The 21,720-nt window shown below is 55.4% G+C and overlaps 2 protein-coding genes across 3 annotated transcripts; both read left to right on the top strand.

The window, feature by feature from the left end:
* Window positions 1–1,349: 1,349 nt before the first annotated feature.
* On the top strand, window positions 1,350–7,238 carry PSMD8 (proteasome 26S subunit, non-ATPase 8). The gene is made up of 7 exons (XM_079799590.1): window positions 1,350–1,569; window positions 2,517–2,589; window positions 2,704–2,806; window positions 3,931–4,096; window positions 4,974–5,074; window positions 6,214–6,325; window positions 7,013–7,238. Exons 1-7 carry the CDS (start codon window positions 1,399–1,401, stop codon window positions 7,148–7,150), a joined length of 864 nt encoding a protein of 287 aa, XP_079655716.1. The 5' UTR covers window positions 1,350–1,398; the 3' UTR covers window positions 7,151–7,238.
* A 3,081-nt stretch (window positions 7,239–10,319) lies between these two features.
* Window positions 10,320–20,487, top strand: SPRED3 (sprouty related EVH1 domain containing 3). 2 transcript variants are annotated; one of them, XM_079799588.1, is made up of 5 exons: window positions 10,320–10,434; window positions 15,768–15,936; window positions 16,034–16,107; window positions 18,443–18,589; window positions 19,181–20,487. In XM_079799588.1, the coding sequence occupies exons 1-5, from the start codon at window positions 10,321–10,323 to the stop codon at window positions 19,802–19,804; spliced, it is 1,128 nt and encodes a 375-aa protein (XP_079655714.1). In that variant the 5' UTR covers window position 10,320; the 3' UTR covers window positions 19,805–20,487. The 2 variants fall into 2 exon arrangements, with proteins under 2 accessions (XP_079655714.1, XP_079655713.1); XM_079799587.1 differs by lacking the exon at window positions 10,320–10,434 and adding an exon at window positions 14,315–14,642.
* The last annotated feature ends 1,233 nt before the right edge of the window (window positions 20,488–21,720 follow it).

Below are 21,720 nucleotides of genomic sequence, written 5' to 3' on the forward strand. Positions count from 1 at the left end.
TGCCTGCCAACTCAGCCCCTCCCCAGGGTGCCCATGACCTCTCTACAGTCCAGCAGGGTCCTCCATGACCCAGGCCCATTGCTCTGGCCTAAAGTTTGTTCTGATTGTCCAGTGCCCAGGTTTAGTACCAGCCTATCTGTCTTTTTGCATCTATAAAGAAAATTGATAAATATCCCTGCGCTCATGGAGTTCATATTCTAAGTGATGGTGATGAAACGGAATTTTTGGAGTAGAACCTGGATTCTTTGTCCACCGGAGTTAAAGAATGAATGCAGGGACAGAGGGTAGTACATATAGCAAAGGTGGAGATTTATTGAAGAATAAGTACAGACTCCCGCGTGGGGAGGGGGAAAGGGTCCCACGTCTTCCTGTTTCCATGGTTTATAAAGACTGCCGGTCCTGTGCCCGGATATCCCCTCTGATTGGTCAATATTCCCTTTCCAATTGGTTACTCTAGTGACTTCTGAGGCCCTCCTCCCTCATTGTCCTATTCCCTCTGGGCTTTATTCCTCCTTCTTTATTTTGTAGAGACCTTTTTTGGCTATTTCCAGTTCCCTTGTCTTATAGAAATGTAACTGCTCCTGGCTTCCTTGTGTTACGGAAATATACCTTTTCCCAGTCTGTAGTCCTGTATTTTTCCATGGACCCCCATTCTAAAAATTCCCTAAACCTGCCTAAATATTCCCCTAATATTCCTGTTTCAGTGACAAGAGAGTTGGGTTTGAGAAAAAGTGGAAATGTTGAATATGCAGGTGTGATACATATGGAGGAATTGGGAGTAGGGAAACAAAGTTGGGGATCTTCCACATACAGGAGCCATTTAAAGCCGTAAGACTGGATGCTTTTTGTCAAGTCTGTGCATATTTGCAAAAACTTGGAGAAGACGTGGAAGGATGCACCGAGAGACCAGAGAGAGAGGCTGGGGTTCAAATCTCAGCTGTTACGTCTCTTGGCAGATGACGGCAGGCTCCTACAGCCCGTTTGTAAAATGAAAACAACAACGCGGCTTTCCAAACGGCGCCGCCACTGCCACCTCTTGGCTTCGAGAAGCTGCCCTGACGTCGGAGTTTCCCAGACAGAAACGTGGCGTCCGGAGAGCCCCGGCTGAAGCCAGGACAGCCATATTGATTATGGGACGTGTGGAAGCGTGGCGACCGCGGCCATTTTCACTTAGGGCGGCCGGCGACTTCCGGTCACCGTCTGGAGAGACAGCGGACGGAGCTCTGAGCGACGTGCTCCTCCTCCAAGGGCCGGGACCCGAAGGCGCCGCGGGGCGGCGGCGCGCAGTCGTAGTCCCGCCCCCAGCTTGGGCTCCGCCTCTCGGCCCCACTTCCGCTGGGGGAGGTCGCCCGGCGTCGCCGTCGTGACTCGCGCCGGCGGTTTGCCGCATCACGGAAGATGGCGGCCGCAGCGCTGAACGCCGGGGTGGGCTCCTCGAACTCGGGGCCTTCGGCGGCCTCGAGCGCGGTCCTGCAGGCCGCGGCCGGCATGTACGAGCAGCTCAAGGGCGAGTGGAACCGTAAAAGCCCCAACCTCAGCAAGTGCGGGGAGGAGCTGGGCCGTCTCAAGGTAGGGGCGGCCGGGGGCGCCGAACCGAGTTTCCGGACGCGGGGTTCACCGGACCACGTCGGGGATCACACAGAGGGAAGGATTCGGAACAGCCCAGTGCGGACCTGGAGGGGCGATGGAGGGTGGTTTGGGCACAACCCAGTGAGAGCGCAAAGTGTGGGTGCTTGGGGGGCCTGACTGGCTGGAGGGGCCGGACGGGGTTTGTCCGGCGGCGGGTTCTGGGTGAGACCACGTGGGAAATGAGGACGGGATAGGGGGCGATGAAAGAAGGTAATGGGCTGTGGAGTCTAGGCCAGACCAAGTTTGGTTCTGAGATACTGGGGTTAGGGATGCAGCTGTAGGGAGTGAAGGCTGGACTAAACCTACAAAAGAAATGTCTTATAGCAGAGGACTAGAGTGGGGTTCATGGTACTTCCGACCAAGTGTTTTCGGGGAAGTAGACATACTGTGAGTTGGACCAAGTTTGAGTGGGGGGTGTTGTCAGATAAGAAGTGAGGTGTGGGCTGGACTGTACCCGGAGGTTAGCATCCCTCCCTCCCTCGCTGGTGTGGATTGGGGTTGGGGGCTGTAAGCTGGGCTCAACCCAACAGAGTATGGGAAAGGTCTGCAAGAACTGAAGGTGCTAGTGTTCCCCTCCTCCCCCCTCACCCCCCACCACCACTTTGATTCCATTGGGCCAGGCATGGATTTTGTCTCCTGATTCCCCAGTAGGGCTATTAATAATTGTAATGTGAGGCAATCCTGAATGAGCCCTCGGGATTTATGCGGACTGACTCCGTTCGTGCTCATAACAACCTTATGAGTAAGCGATGATGATGATGATGATGATGATGATGATGAGTTACATTTTCTAGATTGGGAAACCAAGGCCTAGAAAAGGTAAGTAACCATTACTTGAATTCCCATCTTCTTTCCTTCCTTTTCCCCTTTCCATTCTTTCTTATCAGCTGGTTCTGCTGGAGCTCAACTTCCTGCCAACCACAGGGACCAAACTGACCAAACAGCAGCTCATTCTGGCCCGTGAGTGTCACTGGCGTTGGTGGAGGGTAATGTGTTGGGGGTCGTGGCAGGAATAGTATTGTGGTGGCCGGGAGAGGGACTCATTCAACTGAGAGCGTGCCCTGTCACCCACAGGTGATATACTGGAGATTGGGGCCCAGTGGAGTATCCTACGCAAGGACATCCCCTCCTTCGAACGCTACATGGCCCAGCTCAAATGTTACTACTTCGATTACAAGTGAGTATGGACTCTGCCTGATGGCAGCTCATTGATCCCTGGTGCTCTAGCTAGGGAACTTCCTCTCTGCAGAGCTTCATCCCCAGAGACTGCGGGCTCAGGAGGTTGGCCTTCATTCTGTCTCCCCCTCCATATTCCCACACATTTCCACTCCCCAGTGTAGCCACCATTACCTTTCATATGCCCTGGCCCCAGCCTTAACCCCTTGGATCATTCCTCCTCCACCCACCCCCACCCCATGGCAGCCAGTAGGATCTTTGTGACACTAAACTTGGACCATGTGGGTGCCCTGCTTAGAACCTGTCATGGCTCTCCATAACCCTCAGGCTCCAGGCCTCGTTCTTTCCTGTGGTCTCCAATGCAGTATCAGCACTCTTCCTAGCTGCCCCATCCTAGCCCTGACCCCTCTGCCTGTGCTTCTCCTATCCCAGGCCTGTCTCTCCTGCTGGACTGTGAGCCTCCTCAAGGCAGAGGGGTCTTGGTCACTGCTGTGTCCCAACTTTGCCTAGCATGGGGCCAGGCCCAGGGCATGGATTCAGTGCATATGTGTTGAATATAAAACTGAATGGTTTTATAGCTCAGTGGTGCCTGCATGGATTAATGATTAAGAATTTGACATCAAAAGTCAGACAAACCAGAGTTTGAAACTGATTTTATCAATTCCTGATTATGTGGTCTTGGGCAAATGACCTTACCTCCCTAAGCCTCACTTCCCCCCTTAAAATAAAGGCTATGATTCTTAATATCATAAACATAACTAATACTTGTACAGTACTTATTTGGGCCAGGTACTGTTCTAATCACTTTAGGTTAAATCATTTAATTCACTTAACCCTTCTTCATTTAACCCTCTTCTTGTGGTATGAGTACTGTAGTAATACCCATTTTACAGTTGGGGAAATTGAGGCTGAGTCACTTTACTGAAGTGAGGTCACTCACTTGGGCCCATATGATTTGTGACTTCTTTGTACCTCTCTGGACATCATTTTCATCTGAAAACCCAGGGCTCAATACCTCTCCCAAGGGGACAGCATGAGACAGTCATAGGGGGTCCCTGGAACCTGGGGTGGGAGACACAGTAGGTACCTAAGTTCTTACCTTGGTTCCCTCACCCTGGTTCACAGGGAACAGCTCCCTGAATCAGCGTACATGCACCAGCTCTTGGGCCTTAACCTCCTCTTCCTGCTGTCTCAGAACCGGGTGGCTGAGTTCCACACGGAGTTGGAGCGGCTGCCTGCCAAGGACATCCAGACCAATGTATACATCAAGCATCCTGTGTCCCTTGAGCAGGTGAGTCTGGAAAAAGGGAAAGGAAGGGCCTGGCTAAGGAGGGTGGTGCAAGGACAGACATTAGGGAGGGTTTCCTGGAGGAGTGGACAGGCTTCACCCATCTTTCAGCCCATGGACTCATTTGTCTAACAAATATTGACCACCAGCCATGTGCCAGGCACTGTGGTTGGTTTTCAGACTATACAGTGAACAAAACAAATAAAATCCCTGATCTTGGGAGCATGGCATAAGGGTGGTCAGGGAAGGTCTTGCTGAAAAGGTGAAATTTGAAAAAAGACTTGAGAGGAGTAAAGAACCCAATCATATGGACATCTAGGGGAACAGTGGTCCAGGTAGCCTGGACCTTCTGCCAAAGGTCCCAAGGCAGAAACATGCCTGGTTGCCTGGCTGAGGGGTAGCAAAGAAGACAGTGTTTCTAGAACAAGGTCAGCAGGGTGAGGGAAGAGCCTTAGTACCCAAGGTTAGGAAGAAGTTCCTAGAGCTGAGGTCTCATGGGAGGATTTGGCTGTGGGGAGAGGCTGGGAGAGAGGACAGTTAAGGCAGGCAGCTCAGCTTGGGCAAAGGAGGAATGGGCTTGCCGTACACCCAGCTCTGTCTCCTCCTGTGATTGGATAATAGATGATATTAGTACATACCAGCCCAGGGCAGGCTGGGTGTGTGTGTGTGTGTGTGTGTGTGTGTGTGTGTGTGTGTGTGTGTATGGAAGTAAACTGGGGAGGCCTCTCTGGTAGAGCAGGTGCCCATTCTGCATGGGGAATGGGTGTTCTAGCAGAGTGGGGCTTATGGTAGCACTGGGAGTATGGTGAAGCCTGAGAGGGTAGGCCACTATGCTGTCTCTACCTCATCTTCTCATCTTCCCCACCCTCGGTCTCTGCAGTACCTAATGGAGGGCAGCTACAACAAGGTGTTCCTGGCCAAAGGCAACATCCCTGCGGAGAGTTATACCTTCTTCATCGACATCCTGCTTGACACTATCAGGTTCATGGGGAACCAGGGCCTTGGAATCTGGAGTCAGACAGCCCTTAACTGAATCCCATTCTGGCCACTTGTGCTCCGGGGAGACTGGGCACATCAGTTTCCTTTTTCTGTGCACTGGAACTGGTCATGAGATTGTGGGAAACAGTCCTCATCTCGCTCTGGGCTGTTTTCCAGTGTGCCTATGCATTCCAGACCCAGAGCATTGATTTAGCACCCAGACAGTGCTCAGCGAACAGGGACCATGCTGCCTTTCTTAGGAGTGTTCCATGAGTCCTGCGACCTCACCTCAGATCACCTGAACTGTGAAGCCTTTAGTTTCCACTTTAAAATGGGGCCCTTAAACCCACTAACCCTTCGGGGGTTGCTCTGTGCACAAGTGACATCACAGAGGAAGGTGGGCATGACATTTACAAGTCCTTTGAGAAGTAAAAGAGTGCCCAGGTGGTGGCAGAGTATCAGATTGAGAGGGTTTCCATTCCTCGGGTGGCAAAGCCAAGCCCAGAGAGGTGGTGGAGGAGTGAGGATGGCAGTTTCATGGATTTGGGTTATTTTTAATTATGAAATATTTTGACTCCAAAATTAAAGGAGTGAAAAGTGAGTATCCATATACTGCTTGGCCTAAGAAATAAAATACTTCAGAACAGATGCACCCTCCCTGTCATCCCCACCCAACTCCCCCCAAGCTAACCCCTTCTCCTGTTTCAGTGACTCCATGCCTTGTAGTTTTTCTACTCAGTGTTGATCATGATACCGCTTGGCAAGGGTACAAGGAACCCCCTCAGGATTGGATCTGGAAATGGAGTGCAGCACCCTTGGGGGGGGGGGGGGGTGTTATGTGAAAAGACCCCCTACATGGGAATCCCAGGCTGGCTTTCAGATAGCCCGAAGTCCTTGTGGCTGGGAGTGGAATTCAGAGTTTGGGCCAGGAAGTCAGACCTGAGTGTGGCCCTGGTTTTGCAAGCTGGTCAAGCTTCTCTCTCTCTCTCCTTGAGCCTCCATTGGTTAAACAGGACAGGTAACAAACATATTCCAGTAGTCGGTACTGAATTGAAGGGTCAGAACTTACCCATGTCAGACCAGGGAGGACAGAGCCTGGAGTGCTGTCTGTGTTCAATAGTGAGAACTTCATCTTCCCCCAGAGATGAGATTGCTGGATGCATCGAGAAGGCCTATGAGAAAATCCTCTTTACTGAGGCCACCCGGATCCTCTTCTTCAACACACCCAAAAAGATGACAGACTATGCCAAAAAGGTGGCTGGGGTGCAAGGGGTCATGGGGCCAAGGGGTGCATTTACTAATAGCTATGAGGGTGGCCTGGAGGGACCTGGAGCAAGACTGCCCACGGTTTAAAAATCCAGGTGTGTATCCTCAGGCAAGTCACCAAACCTCTCTGAACTTCAGTTTCCCTATCTGTAGAATGAGGCTAGAATTTAACATGTGGGATGAGCTTAGCATAGCATCTGGCACGAGGTAGAGGTGAAAACTCAGCACACGTTGGCTGTTGTCCTTAACAGAATTCCTTGGAGGTTGTCGCTTTTCCCCACACAACTTTGCTTCGTTTGGTTTGGGGTATTTGTGCAGGAGCAGTGCCCCTGGACATGTTGGTGCATGAGGTGCAGTGACCCTGGCTAGAAGAGGTGAAATTGACCTTGAGTGGTGGTAACGGTTGATATTTAGTGGGCCAAACACTATTCTCAGCACTTTACAAGTGTTGATTGAATTCTCATAGCGGACTTGAAGAGGAGTGTGATTAGGGTCCTAGTCTCAAACATGGAGAAACTGAGGCACAGAGAGGTGAAGTTACTTGCCTAGAGTTGTGCGGGTAGATTATGGTTAGTAAAGCAAGCCAGGGCCTACGTGGGTAAGTGCTGGCTCTATGGGGTGGGGAGGGAGCCTATGTGATCATCCCACCCATCTCTCATCCCTCCCTTTCTGCAGCGAGGGTGGGTCCTGGGCCTCAACAACTACTACAGCTTTGCCAGCCAACAGCAGAAACCAGAAGATACCACCATCCCCTCCACGGAGCTGGCCAAACAGGTCATCGAGTATGCCCGGCAGCTGGAAATGATCGTCTGAGCCCAGCAGGCACTGAGTGGGGCAGAGCTTTCATTATTGAAAGCAGTTGCATTGCAGGGTTTCCTCTAATAAAGCTGAATGGACATTCTCTCTCCTAAGTCCTTGTCTCCCTAGGTGGAATGGTGGGGAGACAAGTCTTTGTCTCTGAAAAACTTGGAAGTTTGAGGGCCCTCAGGGCCAGTCTTTGTCCAGTGGCCTTTGCAGAGGGTATCAAAACTAATGCCCACTGCAGGGTCCTGGTGGCAGTGTGGCCTGGAGGAGCACAGGCCTTGGGTAGAGGAACTGTTGCACCTAGCTGTGGGCACAGGAGGGCCAGGCTAAGGTACCAGTTTTAGTGAAGGGGATGAAGTATCCCAATTTTTAAAAATAAGTTTGTAATGAATTAAACTAGTTTACAATAATATGTGAAATGGAACCCTTGTGTGGGATACCACTTTGAGACCCTTGGAACAAAAGGCATGGGCCCTGGCATGGGCTTGTCTTGGTTCCCGACCTTCCTGAGCCAGTGCTGGGACTTACAAACTCCTACACCCCCAGCCTATGTTTCCTGCCTTGAAATTCTTGAGGTGTTTAAGGCTGAGTCCAAGTCTAGCTGGGCTATATGTGGCATTTTCAAGCCTTCCAGAGTCAGTTTCCCCAGCTGTAAAATGGGAATGTCCACTCCTGCTTTCCAGTGATTTGTGCTGAACCCTTGAGTTTGGCATGAGATCAGCTCAGAAATGGAGCTGATGGTATGGGGAATGAGACCATCTCACCCTGGGCCCCATCAATCTGATGGTGGATGAATGGAACTTCCATTACTGTTGCTCTGGGTCCAGCCTATTTCTAGGATGTGGTACCTGCATGGAGACTTCTGCCATGCCCCAACCCCATTCCTTCAACCTTTAGTAGGTGACTTGAACAGGCAGCTAGGCATCTGGTTGGTGGTTATTTTATTGTCAAGGAGGGGAAGGTAGAGGCCATTGAACAGACTACACTCAGTTGGAATGGGTGGCCTGCAAGTCGAAGTGCTCCAGCCCGGCTACCAGGGAGCCGGCCAACTTGATGGTGGCAACCCAGGATGGCTCGCTCAGGTGGTTGATGGGCGTGCTCAGCCTAGGATGAAAGTAGATTCAGCAGGGTCTGGCAGTGTGGTGAGGCCTTTACCCCTTCTAGGCTTTACTTTCTCCATCTACATGAGGGACCATGTCTGAATATACTATAGGCAGTCTAGGGCAGGGCTATATCCAGATAAACTAAATAGGAAAGGGGCCCGAGATTTGGTGAGTGTGACATCCCCCACTCTCCCTAGCTGAGCTCCAGGGGGTCCAGGGCAGAGGGTCTCCTAGTGCAGTGGTCGGCAAACTCAGTCAACAGAGCCAAATATCAACAGTACAATGATTGAAATTTCTTTTGAGAGCCAAATTTTTAAAACTATATAGGTAGGTACATTGTTATTAATTAGGGTACTCCTAAGCTGGCCTTTGCTAAAAACTCAAGGGGCCAAAGAGCCACATGTGGCTCGCGAGCTGCAGTTTGCCGACCACTGTCCTAGTGATTCAGCATTCTCAGGAGCCAGGGTGACCGATCCTGAAATTCAGTGTCGAGGTAATTAGATGATAGTGTCTCCCCTGGATCTGAAGACTCAGGAGTAGTCTCTGCAGCACTAAGACTGGAACATCAGTGCCCGCTGGCAGTCAAAACCTTGGGTCCCAGAGTCAGAAGTTGCCAGAGGCTAGAGGGAGGAGTGGCAGTCTGAGGGGCTAGACCAGGGACTTCCTTTGGGGTGCTGCATTTATATCCGTTTGGTTCCAGAAGATAGTCATTTCCCCTCCCGTCCCTGAAGGGCTTGGAACATGGCCCCTCTTGGTACTCTCAGGGACAGTGTCAAGGCTAAGAAGACTGTCAGCTGGGACCAGCTTCCCTCCCTGATGGCTCCAGAGAGCAATGAAAGTAACAACAGGGCCAGGAGTCAGCTTGAAGGGCTGGATACCAAAGGGCTGGGCCAACGTGTTCCTCCTTGGAGCCCAGTTGGGTTTGAGTTGCAGCCAAGGAAAAGGTCAAGGGTAACCTGGGGTCCTGAGCAAAAGGGCTGAGTGGGACTCTACCCAAGGAAGTTGGGTTTGGGACTTAAAAGGGGTATGCCCTCCTCTCCCTAACTCCCCACTTTCCCTCCCTAACCCCCTACCTCCCCTCACCAGGCAGACACGTTGCGTGGCAGGCGGCGATGGCGTGGCTGGTGGCGGCAGTAACACTTGCAGGGGCAAGAATTCAGCACCTGGAAGGGCGGCCAGTGGCGTCGGGCGGCAGTGTTAGCCGTCCCCGCTGGAGGAGCTCCGCCGCCACCACCTCCACCACCGCTGTCAGTCATGGTCGCTGCAGTCCGTTCACGAGGACCCTCTCCAGGTGCACCATCCTCACGGGTCGCGCCCCGGGCAGCGCGCGGGCCCTTGTTTTTGCGTGTGCGGGTTTTGATGGGCGCGGGCGGGGGCGCAGGTGGTGATGGTTCGGCCCTATTGGGAGCTGGAGCCGGGGATGGGGCTGGGGCCTGGTCTGCAGCCAAGGCGAGGGGCGGGGCGGTAGCCTGGGCGGACTCCAAGGGGCCTGAGCCTGGGTTTGGTGGGAGCGCTGCGAACAGTGGCGTTGGCTGGAGAATTGGTGGCTGCGGTATGGGCTGCGGCGCCAGAGGCGGCGTGGGTGGTGGCGTGGGCGGTGGCGGAGGCGGTAGCAACTCCTGTTGGCCGGGAGGCCTGGGGCGCACCGGCTCTCCATTGGTGGGCGCTGGGAAGATGAACATAGGCGGTGCAAGCAAGGCGGGTGCGGGCCTCCGGGGCCCGGGAGCTGGGTGCGTCTGCCCTGGAGGAGGCTGCAAGGAGCCCCAGGGACCTGAGAACGCGGCTGCGCGCCGTCTGGGGGCCCCGATGCCTCCGCCTGCCCCGTTGAAGCGGAAGTGGCGTTCAGGGCCATCGGGAGGGCTCACCCAGTCAAATTTGGGCTTCGAGCCTGGGAAGGTGGTATAGGGTGGTGGCGGAAGGGCCCGGGCGTGGGACGCAGGCACGGAGGGGGGTCCAGAACACCCCTCGCCGTCTCCATTACCGCCCTCTGCTTCCTGGGTCACCCGAGGGACCTCGCCAGGGGAGCGAGCGGCCCCAGGAGCCAGGGGCCCTTGCTTCAGGACCTCGGCGTAAGAGATGGCGCCCGAGGCAGTGGAGAAGAGTCCCCTGCCTCCGCTGCCCCCTAGCGAGACTTTGGCGACTAAGGAACTCGATGCTGCCGCTGGGGGCAAAGGAGGCCCCGACTTGAAGGTGACTTTACACAGCAGACTCAGGCCGGACTCGGAGGCCACAGGCCGGGCCATTTCACCCTCGCCGGCCGGGGCAGGAGCTCCTCCGCCGGCCCTGCCGGCTGCCTGGCGCTCGCCGCTGCGAGGGACCTGGTTTTCTATGGGGGTTGCGGCAAGTGTGGCCACAGCAGGACTTATTGTGTGGTCCGGGGTCTGCTGGTCGGAAGGCGGCGGTGGTGACGTCTTTCGCGGCTCCAAGGATGGGGGAGTCAGGGATGGGGCCCTCGGGACTGGGTCGGGGTCCTCTTCGGTTCGTGGCAGAGGCGGCGGCGGCGGCGGCGGCGGCGGCGGCGGCGGCAGCGGGCGGAGGCTCGGAGGGTCGCCCTGGCCGCGATGGCTTGCTTCCAGTAGACCACGGAGCCGAGGCACCGGGGTGCCCGTGGGTTTCCGCCACTTAGACGGCGTGGGCAACAGGGTGCCCACGGGGGGTGGGGATGGTGTGGAGACCGCGGCCGCAGCCGTCTCCTCTGAAGGGGGCATCACTGGCGAGGGCAGTTCTAAGGGCAGGGGCAGGGGCGAGGGTGAGGCCTGGCGCTCCGGGGGTACCAGGAGTCCCTGGGGCGCTGAGCTGCTGGGGAACCAGACGCCCAGCCCGCGAGCCAGGCGAACGGCCGGGGAGGAGGGGGTCACCTCGGGCTCCGCCAAGGATGTCCGGCGGGAGTCGGAAGAGCGGTCCGAGGCCTGCTCTTTTCGGGAGCCCCCGCCCGCGGACGGCTCCGACTGCACGTTCCCCATTCCTGACGGAGGTCGGAGACTGTGGTCGGAAAAACGTGCACCAGTCAGTCTGCCAGGTCTGTGGGGACCCGACGACACTGGCTGTACTCGGTCCACTCAGGCACCAGTCTCGGCGCATTCGTGTTCCCTGACCCCCGCGCTCACGCCTTCTCCCCGTGGCCTCATACAGCTGCTGTTCACACACAGGCTCCATCCTTAGTTTAAGGAGGTTCCATCCCCAATGCCTGGCTGGTCCCTCCGATCAATCCCTACCCTTGGGCCACCTCCTAGGTCTTCAGGCTCCAAGACACAGGTCTTGCCCGCTTTTCTCTCTCAGGCCACATCATTCATGATGCTTGTGCTCAGTAGCCTATAAGGTCCACAAGTTCAAGCTTCTCTACCTGCACTGTAGCCTCACCCCCACTCTAGTCCCGCCCCCAACTGTCAGGAAATAGGGCCTCCTCAACACCTACTCAGGTCTGGCCCCGCCTCCACCTAATAAATTCCAGGTGTGCTAGTAATGCTCAGCCCTCAGTCCTCACCTCTAATCCTCTGATCTCTCTATCTCTATCTCTATGTCGGGCCTGCCTTCTATCCAAGCAGCGGCAGCGCTTCAGGCCTCGCTCCTAAACGCTTTCCTGCTCGGGTTCTAGCGCAGGCCTCAACACTCAGGCCCCACCCCTTCCCCCAAGCTCCGCCCTTGGCTCCTCCGCCCAGAGGTTCCCACTCACCGATTTCTCCTGCCCACCAAAGTTCACACCACGGCCCCCTGGGCCCAGGGCAGGGCGGGGAACGGCCGTAGAGGAAAATAACCGAAAAGAACGGGGATGCGGGTGAAGGCAAGTGGGCGAGACAGCTAGGGCGGACCCCGAGATCTAGGCCCCGCCCCCTGGCTCGAGGCCACGCCCTCCTGTTCGACAGCTTGGGAAACTGGCCTCTCGCGAACCTGGATCTCCCTTGGAAATACTCGGGGGTCTTCTTCCCTTACTCCTAGGCCTCGGAGGCCTAAGCCCCACCCCTTTGGACAGTTCTCCTTAGCCCCGCCCCTTTACAATGCCCAGCCCTCCCATTAGTCCCCCTCCCTCTGGCCCGCCCATTAGGAACACGGCCACGTAGCTCCTCTCTTGGATCTCTCCTGCGCCCCTTCCCCAAAACCATTTACTCCTAAACTCCCAAGACCCTCTCTGTCCATCGCCCGCCCAGGAGGCCCATCCACCAGGGACCGGCCCTTCTCCAGGACGTACTCACTAGTCTGCGCCTTGGGTCCGGTCTCTCCTTTCCCGGGCCCTCCGACCTCGCCCCCTAGTGAAGGCTCCCTTCTCGCCCCCTGCCTTTCGAGCCCGGCAGGCACTGAGCCCCTTCCGTCTAGTACCCAAAGCGTAGACGCTCGCCTCTTTAGAACGCTGAGGCCAGGCCATGTCCCGGACCCCTTCCCCACATCCTGAGGCGCTCATGGGTGGGAAAGCAGGGTATCCTTTCCGGATCCTGAGAAAATGGGGGCTGGGGGGCTGTTCCCTGGAGCTGGTGCCGGGCTCTAGGACCCAGCGGGCAAGTACTCCCGCCTCGCGTTTACACCACCCCAAGCCTCCCCCTCCCCCTTCCCATCTTCCAAGCTCCCCCTTCCTCCCCCCTCGCCCCGGCTCCCGGAGCCCGTCTCTAGCGCCGCCGGAGCAAGCGAGGGAGCCGGAGCGAAAAGGAGGAGGAGGAGGAGGCCACGTCGCCGCCGCTCGGAGCCCGGCCGGAGCCTCCCAGGCAGGTGCCGCGGAGGGTGAGGGGGGCGAGGGCTGTCCTGGTGTGGGGACGACCTGCACCGCGTTGCGCCTCCTGCCCACCGGGGCGTCCCCAGATCCCGGCTGGAAGAACAAGGGGGTGGGGGGCTCCTAAACTGCGCGGCAGCCATTTGGGGTAGCAGTCTCCATTTGGGGGGCCTGGACTTCCTCCGAGGATGCTCCATTCATAAAATTCTGGGCAGGACCCCCACCATTGAGAAGCTGTGGGGACCACTCCTCCCGGGAAACAGATGTGTGGAGAGCATAGAGCACCCAGGAACCCCGGCGTCCCTTCGAAGCGAGGCCCTGCAGGGGACCCCTGCCCTTTTTCTCGGCTTCACCTGTTGTCCGGGGAGGCGGGCGGACAAAGGAAGCTGTGTCACGTGACTGCTCATTCACAAAATCCCATCCCATTGAGAAAAGGGGGCTGGGGGCGCTGGCGGCTCTGCGGCCGCCCCTTCCCCTATGGAAGGGCCGGGGGAACCGGTAGCCTGCGAGTGGGGGAAAGGGCCAGCGTTCGTGGCATGGGTCCCCAAGTCTGGGACGCCAGGGTCCCTGCACCAGGTGGTAGTGAGGGGCTGGCCGGCGGCCCGAGTCCTGGGCAGAGGGCTAGGTCTCCTGAGCTGGGGGGCGGGGTAAGATGGTTTTGAAGGATGCTGGGGCGGGGAGAAGGAGGCATCAACGCCCACCCCCTTCCCCCGCCAATTTCTCCCCTTCGCCTTCCCGCGGCTGGGGCCTGAGGCTGCAGGCTTGTTTTTTATTTTGTGGTTTTTTTTGTGAATGAAATGCTCTCTGGATGTGTCTCCGTCGCCGGTTTCTGGCTTCCTCTGCCTCCATCTCCCTGCCGGCCTCTTTCTGGTCATTTCTGGTTCTCTCCCTGACCATCTCCCGTTGCTGGGTGACTCAGTGAACTTTGCATCCGGTCTCATTCATAAATGCGGGAAGGGGGGGGGGGCGGCGGGGAGAGCCCAGTGGCCTGAGCGGCAGCGTGCAGAGGCAGTGAAGGGGGGACTGGAGCTGACTTGATGGGGCTGACTTGATGGGCTCTAAGAAAATACGTATGCGCAGGCACCCAGCTGCGAGGGGGAAGGATGGGTGGGGCTGTGGGTATGAGTAGGAGAGGAGAGAAGGGAGGAGATGGGGTTGATGGGTATGAGCAGGAGGGGGAAGGGAAGTGGAAACCCAAGGCTGTGGGGGTTCGGATGGGAAAGATGGGGAGGGGGAGGAAAGGGGTATGGAAAGAAAAGGTAGATACGGAGAAGGTAGGGAGGGGAGAAAAGGACGGCATGAGGAAGAAAGGAGCCATGCTGGAAGAAGCGGGTAGGGAGAGAAGGTGGGCACTGGGAAGAAGGCGGAAATGGAAGGTAGGCTGAGTATCAAAGGTGAAAGTTGCAATGGATCCAGATGTGAGAAATGAAGAGGGGAGATGAAGGGTTCGTGAGACATGGAATGTGAGAACAGGATTGGAGTTCACTGACCATGTTGTCCCTGTCCCCTCACCTCCAGGTACATGGTTCGGGTCCGAGCTGTGGTGATGGCCCGAGATGACTCCAGTGGGGGCTGGCTGCCTGTGGGGGGCGGGGGCCTCAGCCAGGTGAGCTTATGTCGGGTCCAAGGGGCCAGGCCCGAGGGGGGGGCCCGCCAGGGGCACTACGTCATCCACGGGGAGCGACTCCGGGACCAGAAAGTGAGCCACCCTGGGGCACGGGACTAGGGTGGGGGCCTGGGAAAATAGGGACGTGGGCCTGGGAGTGCAGAGGTGAAGTCAGGTCCTCTCCAAGCCTGGGGATCAAACCTGAGTGTGGGATGGAGTTTGGAAGTGGATATCTGTCCTATGGATAAAAGTTGCGAGTTTCGGGAACATTTGGAGTTTTCGGCAGGTCTTGTCCACTGCCATCGCCTGATGGACTATCATAGCAGCCTCCTCACCGCTCTCCTTGCCCTGCTCCCTCCCCCACCTCAGTGTGTACCACAGGGGCTCTGCTAACACATCACTCAGATCACATCCCTCCTCTGCTTAGAACCTCTCACTGCTCCATCTTGTCCCGAGTCCTCACCACAGCGCCCTACACTCTTGGCCCCTATCTGCCCTAAATACCTGGAGGCATTTGGTGGGGGACTATCTGGAAATGTCAGATAGGGCTTACAACCCTATATTTGGGTTCAGCAGGCATATTCTGGGCACGATAGGGAAGAACAGTGTTAAAGTTTCAGTTGGGGGTGTGGTAGAAAGATCTGGTTGGTTTGCAAAGGCTTGGGGGAAGGGTTGCATTTCAGGGGAGGGGTCAGAAGGAACAGTGCATGGGGATTTGAAATGGTGTGAAGGAATATAAGGATGTTGGGCAAGGATATAAGGGATTATCTAGGGTGTTGACCAGCATGTGTTGGGGAATCTGTGGGAGTTTGATAAGAATTTGGGGGGTAGTGTTTTGGGAGATTATTGGGGCATCGATAGGGGATTAACAGTAATATTTTGAGGAGTTTAATAAAGTTTGGGGAATACTATTGAGTCAGAGGAGGGATATTTGATTATCAGAAGTGGACTAATTAGTTTTTTGAGGCATTCGATAAGATTTGGGATTCCTATTGGGATATCAGGGGGGGGGGATTGGAAAAAGGGATCAGGGGATTTGGGGGAAATGTTGGAGTATCAGATGTCTGCTCAATAAAATTGGGGAGTGATATTGGTCAGGGTTCAGGGGTACGCCTAGGATAGAGAAATGAGGTTTAGGGGTATGCAGAGGCTGGGGGTGGAGGAGAAGTCCTACGCATGGCTGGATGGAGGTGTCTGACCTGCTCCTCCTGCCCTCAGACCACCTTGGAGTGTACACTGAGGCCAGGCTTGGTTTACAACAAGGTGAACCCCATCTTCCATCACTGGAGCTTGGGTGACTGCAAGTTTGGGCTGACATTTCAGAGCCCTGCCGAAGCTGATGAGTTCCAGAGGAGCCTGCTGGCAGCACTGGCGGCACTGGGTCAAGGTGAGTGGTACAGGTGGTGGGCACTGGGGGCCGGGGTGGAGGGGTGGGAGAAGCTGGGGCACATGGAACTCATTCTCTGCTTCTCTCCCTGTCCCAGGCTCACTCACTCCCTCCTCCTCTTCCTCCTCCTCCCCTTCCCAGGACACTGCAGAGACCCCCTGCCCTCTGACGGTGAGTTTCCAGGACCAGCTCTGCTGGAAGGGCAGGGCTTTATTTCTGTTCCACAACCATTATTGAGCACCTGCTGTGTATCAGGCACCATGCCACAAGCTAGGGACAGAAATTTGGGCCCAAACTACCAGTTATTCTAGTTTCTGTTCTATCATGATAGAACATATTCACACATTCATTCAAGGGTATTTATTGAGCAACTTTAATTAGCAGTGTTTTAGGCACGGGGGATACATCACTGAACAAAACAAAGTCCTTTTCCTCATGGAGCTTCTCTTCTAGTGTGGAAAGGCAGATTTTTTTTTTAAAGATAAACTATAAAATGAATGACTATTAAAAGTAAATATATGAACAAATTAATGACAAGTCCATCCTTTTAGTGTCTCAGGGTACAAACCTTGAAGTCAACCTCGACTCCTCTCCCTTTTTATGCCTCTCTATCGGCAAATGTTGGCTTCACTTTCAAAATGATCAGACTCTGCCTCCAATCTGGTAACTGCCCAACCTCATCTCCCAACTCGACCATCCCACCCGCTTCTCATTGTCAACGCCTTCATCACCACCCCCAAAACAAAACAAAACAAAAAACAAAACAAAAAACTCTTCCTGAGCACAACCAGAGGGACCCTATTGATATCTGAGTCAGATTATGGCCATCCCCCACTCAGAACCCTCCCCGGAGCTCCATCTCACTCAGGGTAAAGGACAGAGTCCTTACAGGGGTACATAAAATCCCACACCATCTGGCCCCCTCTTTTTCTCCCTCATTCCCACTCTGCTTCAGCCACACTGATTGCCTCACTATTACTCCAAAAGGGCAGGCACATTTCTGTCTCAGGGCCTTTGCCCTGGCTGGTCCTTCTGTCTTGGGACACTCTTTCCTAAATTTCCACATGGCTCGTTTCCTTATATTTTTCAGGGCTTTACACACATCGCCTTCTCACTGAAGCCCTCCCTGAGGAATCTGTTAAATTGCAATATCCTGATGCTCCTTATTCTGTTCTAATTTTTCCCCAGCTTCTAAAATATTGTACTTATTTTCTTTCCCAATAGACAATTTTCTTATCTTTTAATTTACTGTCATTCCTCCATGCTAGAATGTCAGCTCCTAGAGGGCAAGGATCTTTCGTTGCTGTCTTGCAGCATCTCCAAGGCTTAAAACAGGGCGCGGTAGAGATACAATAAGTGTGCAACAAAGATGTGTCAAATAAATGAATTGAATCAATAAATGCCCAGATGTCCAATGTGATTTGGCACTTGCTGGGAACAGTGGTAGTTGCTTGAGACACTGAGGAACAAAACTGGTTCTCTGGCCCTCGCCGGTTTGGCTCAGTGGATAAGGCATCGGCCTGTGGACTGAAGGGTCCTGGGTTCGATTCTGGTCAAGGGCACATGCCGGGGTTTCGGGCTTGATCCCTAGCAGGGGGCGTGCAGGAGGCAGCTGATCAATGATTCTCATCATTGATGTTTCTATCCCTCCCTTCCTCTCTGAAATCAATAAAAATATATATATATTTTAAAAAACACACAAAAAAACTGGTTCTCTGGGCAGACCTGGGGAACTCCCAGTGTAATGGGAGATTTCAGGTGGGTCTACAAAAAACACATAGATAGTTCTCGATTATTGAGTGCTTACTCAGGAAAGATGGCGTGCCTTCCATGCTTCATCTCACATCCCTACAAGAGCCTATGTGAGCCTGGCAGGTCGTGGGTGTTCAATGAATGGCTATTGAAGAGAGTAAACAGATGACTTAGGAATGATTCCCAAGTTACAGAAAGGAAACTGAGGGTCCGAGAAGTGATGTTTCAGCTTGTAAAGGATAGAGCTTGGTCTGGGTGGGAAAGAAGGAATTCTAGGTGGTGAAACTGCCCCAATAAAGGTGTGGTGGTGAGCATGAGGCAGGACGGCAGTTGGCTGGCCAAGGGAGAAGGCTTCTGAGAAGGGAGAAAGATGATTTGATGTTATGTAGGTTCGTGAGCTGAGCAGGTAAGAAGTGGGGGGGGGGGGGGTAGTGTGCGGGGGGGAGAGAATAACAATAACGATAACCATTTCTAGCTCTTCCTGAGCTTCAGGCATGTGTCATGCCCTTTACAGTGGCACCTAACCGCAGCTTTAAGAATAGACACTATTATAACCCTAATGTTACAGAGGAAGAAACTGAGGCTCAAAGAGATTAGCTCACTTGCAGGAGGCCACACAGCTAGTCAGAGGGGGGTGGGGGGGTTGAACCCTGGCCTGGCTGGCCACAGAGCCCTCGCTGGAGGGGAGGGGGCTATGTGAGGGCATCAGCTGGGTTGTGCCTATCTGGCTCTGAGGCTGCCAATCTCCCCCCAGTCCCACGTGGACAGCGACTCCTCCTCCAGTCACAGCCGCCAGGAGACCCCTCCCACCACCGCTGCAGCGGCCCCCCAGGTCACCGAGGAGTCAGCTTCCAGCTTCGGGCCAGCCACGCCCCCCCAGCACCGAAGCTCCTCCACTCAGGTGCGCCCTTCAATCCCCAGCAGAAGTCTGGGGCACCTCATGGGGCGCCGGAGTCCTGAAGTGGGCAGGAACTGAGGCTGCAGAGGGGCAAGAAACCACAAACACTCTAGGGGTGGTGGACCGGAGTTCATGGTGGGATCGGGTGGAATTTGAAAGTCTGGGATCCTTGGAGGGTTGGGTGAGGGTTTCTAGCGTCTCCTGAGCTCCTGGAAATTAGTTCTGAATTCCAGAGCGGTTTGGTGGACGACTTGGGCAATGAATTCTTCTAGTATTAGGGGGTTGCTCTTGGATTTTTGAGAGAGCACCGGACGGGAGCCTGGACTACTGGGCCCTTAAGGTGTGGGCTTGGTGCCTGGATTCTTCTGTCTGTCCCTAGATTTCCTCTGACCCTGGGCGAGGAGTGGGCCTGGGGTTTGGAAGACTGCTGGACTCAGGCCACGGGGTCCCAGGACAGGATCCTCGGGTGAATGAAGTCTGTGGCGAGGTCTTTGAATTCTCGGGTTTTCTGAGACGAGGCTGGATTGTGATTGTGATGGGATGTCAGGGATCACAAACCCCACTGATGGGTTCTCCTGTCTCTTCATCCCACAGAGCTATCCTCCGCTCCTGCCGTTCACAGGATTTCCGGAGCCCTCAGAGCCCCTGGCCGGGGCAGCGGGGCTGGGCTGGGGCAGCCGCGGTTATGAGGATTACAGGCGCACCGGGCTGCCCTCGCCCCTCACCCTGTCCACCTGCGTGGTTCGCTTTGCCAAGACTGGCGCGTTGAGGGGTGCAGCCCTGGGGCCCCCAGCCGCCCTACCTGCCCCTCTCCCAGAGGCTGGACCTCCCGCACCAGCCAAGGCCTCCCCGGAGGCGGAGGAGGCGGCACGCTGCGTGCACTGCCGCGCGCTCTTCCGCCGCAGAGCCGATGGGCGCGGTGGCCGCTGTGCGGAGGCCCCGGACCCGGGTCACCTGCTGGTGCGCCGTCTCAGCTGCCTGTGGTGTGCGGAGAGCTTGCTCTACCACTGCCTGTCGGATGCCGAAGGCGACTTCTCGGACCCGTGTGCCTGCGAGCCGGGCCACCCACGCCCTGCTGCGCGCTGGGCCGCGCTGGCCGCGCTCTCCCTGGCGGTGCCCTGCCTCTGCTGCTACGCGCCCCTGCGCGCCTGCCACTGGGTTGCAGCGCGATGTGGCTGCGCGGGCTGCGGAGGTCGCCACGAGGAGGCCGTGCGGTGAGGATGGCCTGGGGGACCCAAAATGGAGGGTCCAGGACCCCCGGGCTCCGTTTGGAACCCAAATCTAAACTTAGGCACACCTGGAACTTGAAGCTCGAGTTTAGATTGGGAGACCCCAGACCTGGAACCGGGACTCCAAATCTAGGATTGAGCGTTCCCAGGCCCAGCGTCACCGCGCTGTCTGCCTAAGTCTTAGGCATCCTGAGTTCCGGCACCCTCATCCTGCTGTGCCCCTCCCCCCATGACCTAGACTGAGGCGACTCCAGTCACCCCCAGGCTCTGCACCTCAGGGCACACAGGTCCCTGACAGAGGCAGGGCCCTGGACCCTGACTGAACCCGCAGATTACAGCCCCGGAAGAGTCAGGAGTTTCGAATACCTGACCCTGGCTGTATACAATTACTCCCACATCTTGAGATCACAGGACCCAGAATCACCCCAAATGGTTCCTGAATGCTCATCTAAAACCTGGGGCGCCTAGCCCCAGGACCCCTAAGACACCAAGCCCTGGGTTCGAGGATATGCTCAAATAGATGTTCTCTGACCAAAATGGCTTGGGAGACCCACCTCATAGCCTCACCTCTTCCCCCCCATCCCCCAATCCAGACATCAGATTCCAAGATACTCTGGGAGCCAGAGATCAAAGACAGCTGCAGACATCCCCCCCGCCCCCCGCCTGCCCATCCTCCCCAGCCAATGTTTCCAGGAGCTTTGAATCTCATATAGGACGCTGAGATGCCTAGTACTTTCTGATTAGGACTGAAGGCCACCCACACCTCAGGACCCAAGACACTGGTACCATATCCTCAGAGAGCCCTCTTGGACTTAGATTCCAAGCCCCAGGATGTCCTGGAATCTTTGGCTTCTTTGTACCCACAGATTCCCCCAATCCTCTAAAGGCTGGAAGCCCGGCTCCCAGAGGATGGGGTGTTCATGACAACCCTGACCTTGGTCCCCAGCCTAGAGTGACCCCAAGGTGCTTTAGGAGCACTGGATCCAAGACCCCAAGGTGCCACTGACCTTTCAAATCCAGGGCTCAAGCCTCCACAGCATTGGGATTATCCCAGACCTGAGACCTTGGTCCCTGCATACCAGAGTGAGATCTGAGGTGCCCCAGGACCCCAGCACCCTCAGATCTGATTTCTTTGAACTCAGACCTCTCTAGTCTGATATTCCCTGTGATCTGCTGCCCCTTGAATTCTGCTATCCATAGGTCCTTGAGACCCCCAAGATCCCAGACTATGGAACTCTGGAATTCTAGTTCCAGAGTCATTCTCTTCCCCCGCCCCCCGCATGTTCCCAGCATACCACCTAACTATCTCTTTACCCTAGATGGGGGGGAAAACCACCATTGTGAACTGTTTTTGGATTCTAGGACCACTGAGTTCCTCCACTCTCAACATTTCCATAGATGTTTGTGCAGGCTGTTCACTAGCCAAAGGCATCTGGCTGCGGCGGTGAGGGGGCTGGGATTCACCCCACACTCTCTCAGAGGAAGGTGTGCCTTTTTCTAAGCTGCACCTTTGGGGCCAGCTATGGCTCTGCTGGTGCACACCCATACTCTCTCCAGCCTTCCAGGCTCTTCCCCAAGCCCGACCTTGAGTCCTGGTCCTAGTCCAAGCTTTTAATGTTTCACCCTCCATTAACCCCTTCTCTTGCATCTCAGAGTTGAGGGTTGCTTCAGAAAGTTTGAAAGCCTGCTTCATGGCCCCCTGAGACTCCTGTTCAGGGGGAAGGGGATGCCAAAGTTTCTTTCCCTTGAGTGGAATGGGACTCCAGGGTCCCTCAAATCTGATGGCCTGAATAGCGATGAGGGGATCGAGGTCTTGGAGCAACACCATCTTAAATCAGTATATGGGCTTGGGGCCTGCATCTGGTCCCAAGCATCTGGAAACGTGCACTTATCTTTCTTCAATAC

The sequence above is a fragment of the Cnephaeus nilssonii genome (assembly GCF_951640355.1).
Source record: "Cnephaeus nilssonii genome assembly, chromosome: 20".
In the NCBI taxonomy this organism is placed as follows: domain Eukaryota; kingdom Metazoa; phylum Chordata; class Mammalia; order Chiroptera; family Vespertilionidae; genus Cnephaeus; species Cnephaeus nilssonii.

Excerpts from the sequence above, each read along its gene's own strand:
- SPRED3 (XM_079799587.1), top strand. The coding sequence starts at position 14,466 with ATGGTTCGGGTCCGAGCTGTGGTGATGGCCCGAGATGACTCCAGTGGG. Across the intron at positions 14,643-15,767 it reads AGCGACTCCGGGACCAGAAA|ACCACCTTGGAGTGTACACT; the intron begins GTGAGCCACCCT and ends TCCTGCCCTCAG. Across the intron at positions 15,937-16,033 it reads ACTGGCGGCACTGGGTCAAG|GCTCACTCACTCCCTCCTCC; the intron begins GTGAGTGGTACA and ends TCCCTGTCCCAG.
- PSMD8 (XM_079799590.1), top strand. The coding sequence starts at position 1,399 with ATGGCGGCCGCAGCGCTGAACGCCGGGGTGGGCTCCTCGAACTCGGGG. Across the intron at positions 2,590-2,703 it reads ACAGCAGCTCATTCTGGCCC|GTGATATACTGGAGATTGGG; the intron begins GTGAGTGTCACT and ends TGTCACCCACAG. Across the intron at positions 2,807-3,930 it reads TGTTACTACTTCGATTACAA|GGAACAGCTCCCTGAATCAG; the intron begins GTGAGTATGGAC and ends CCTGGTTCACAG.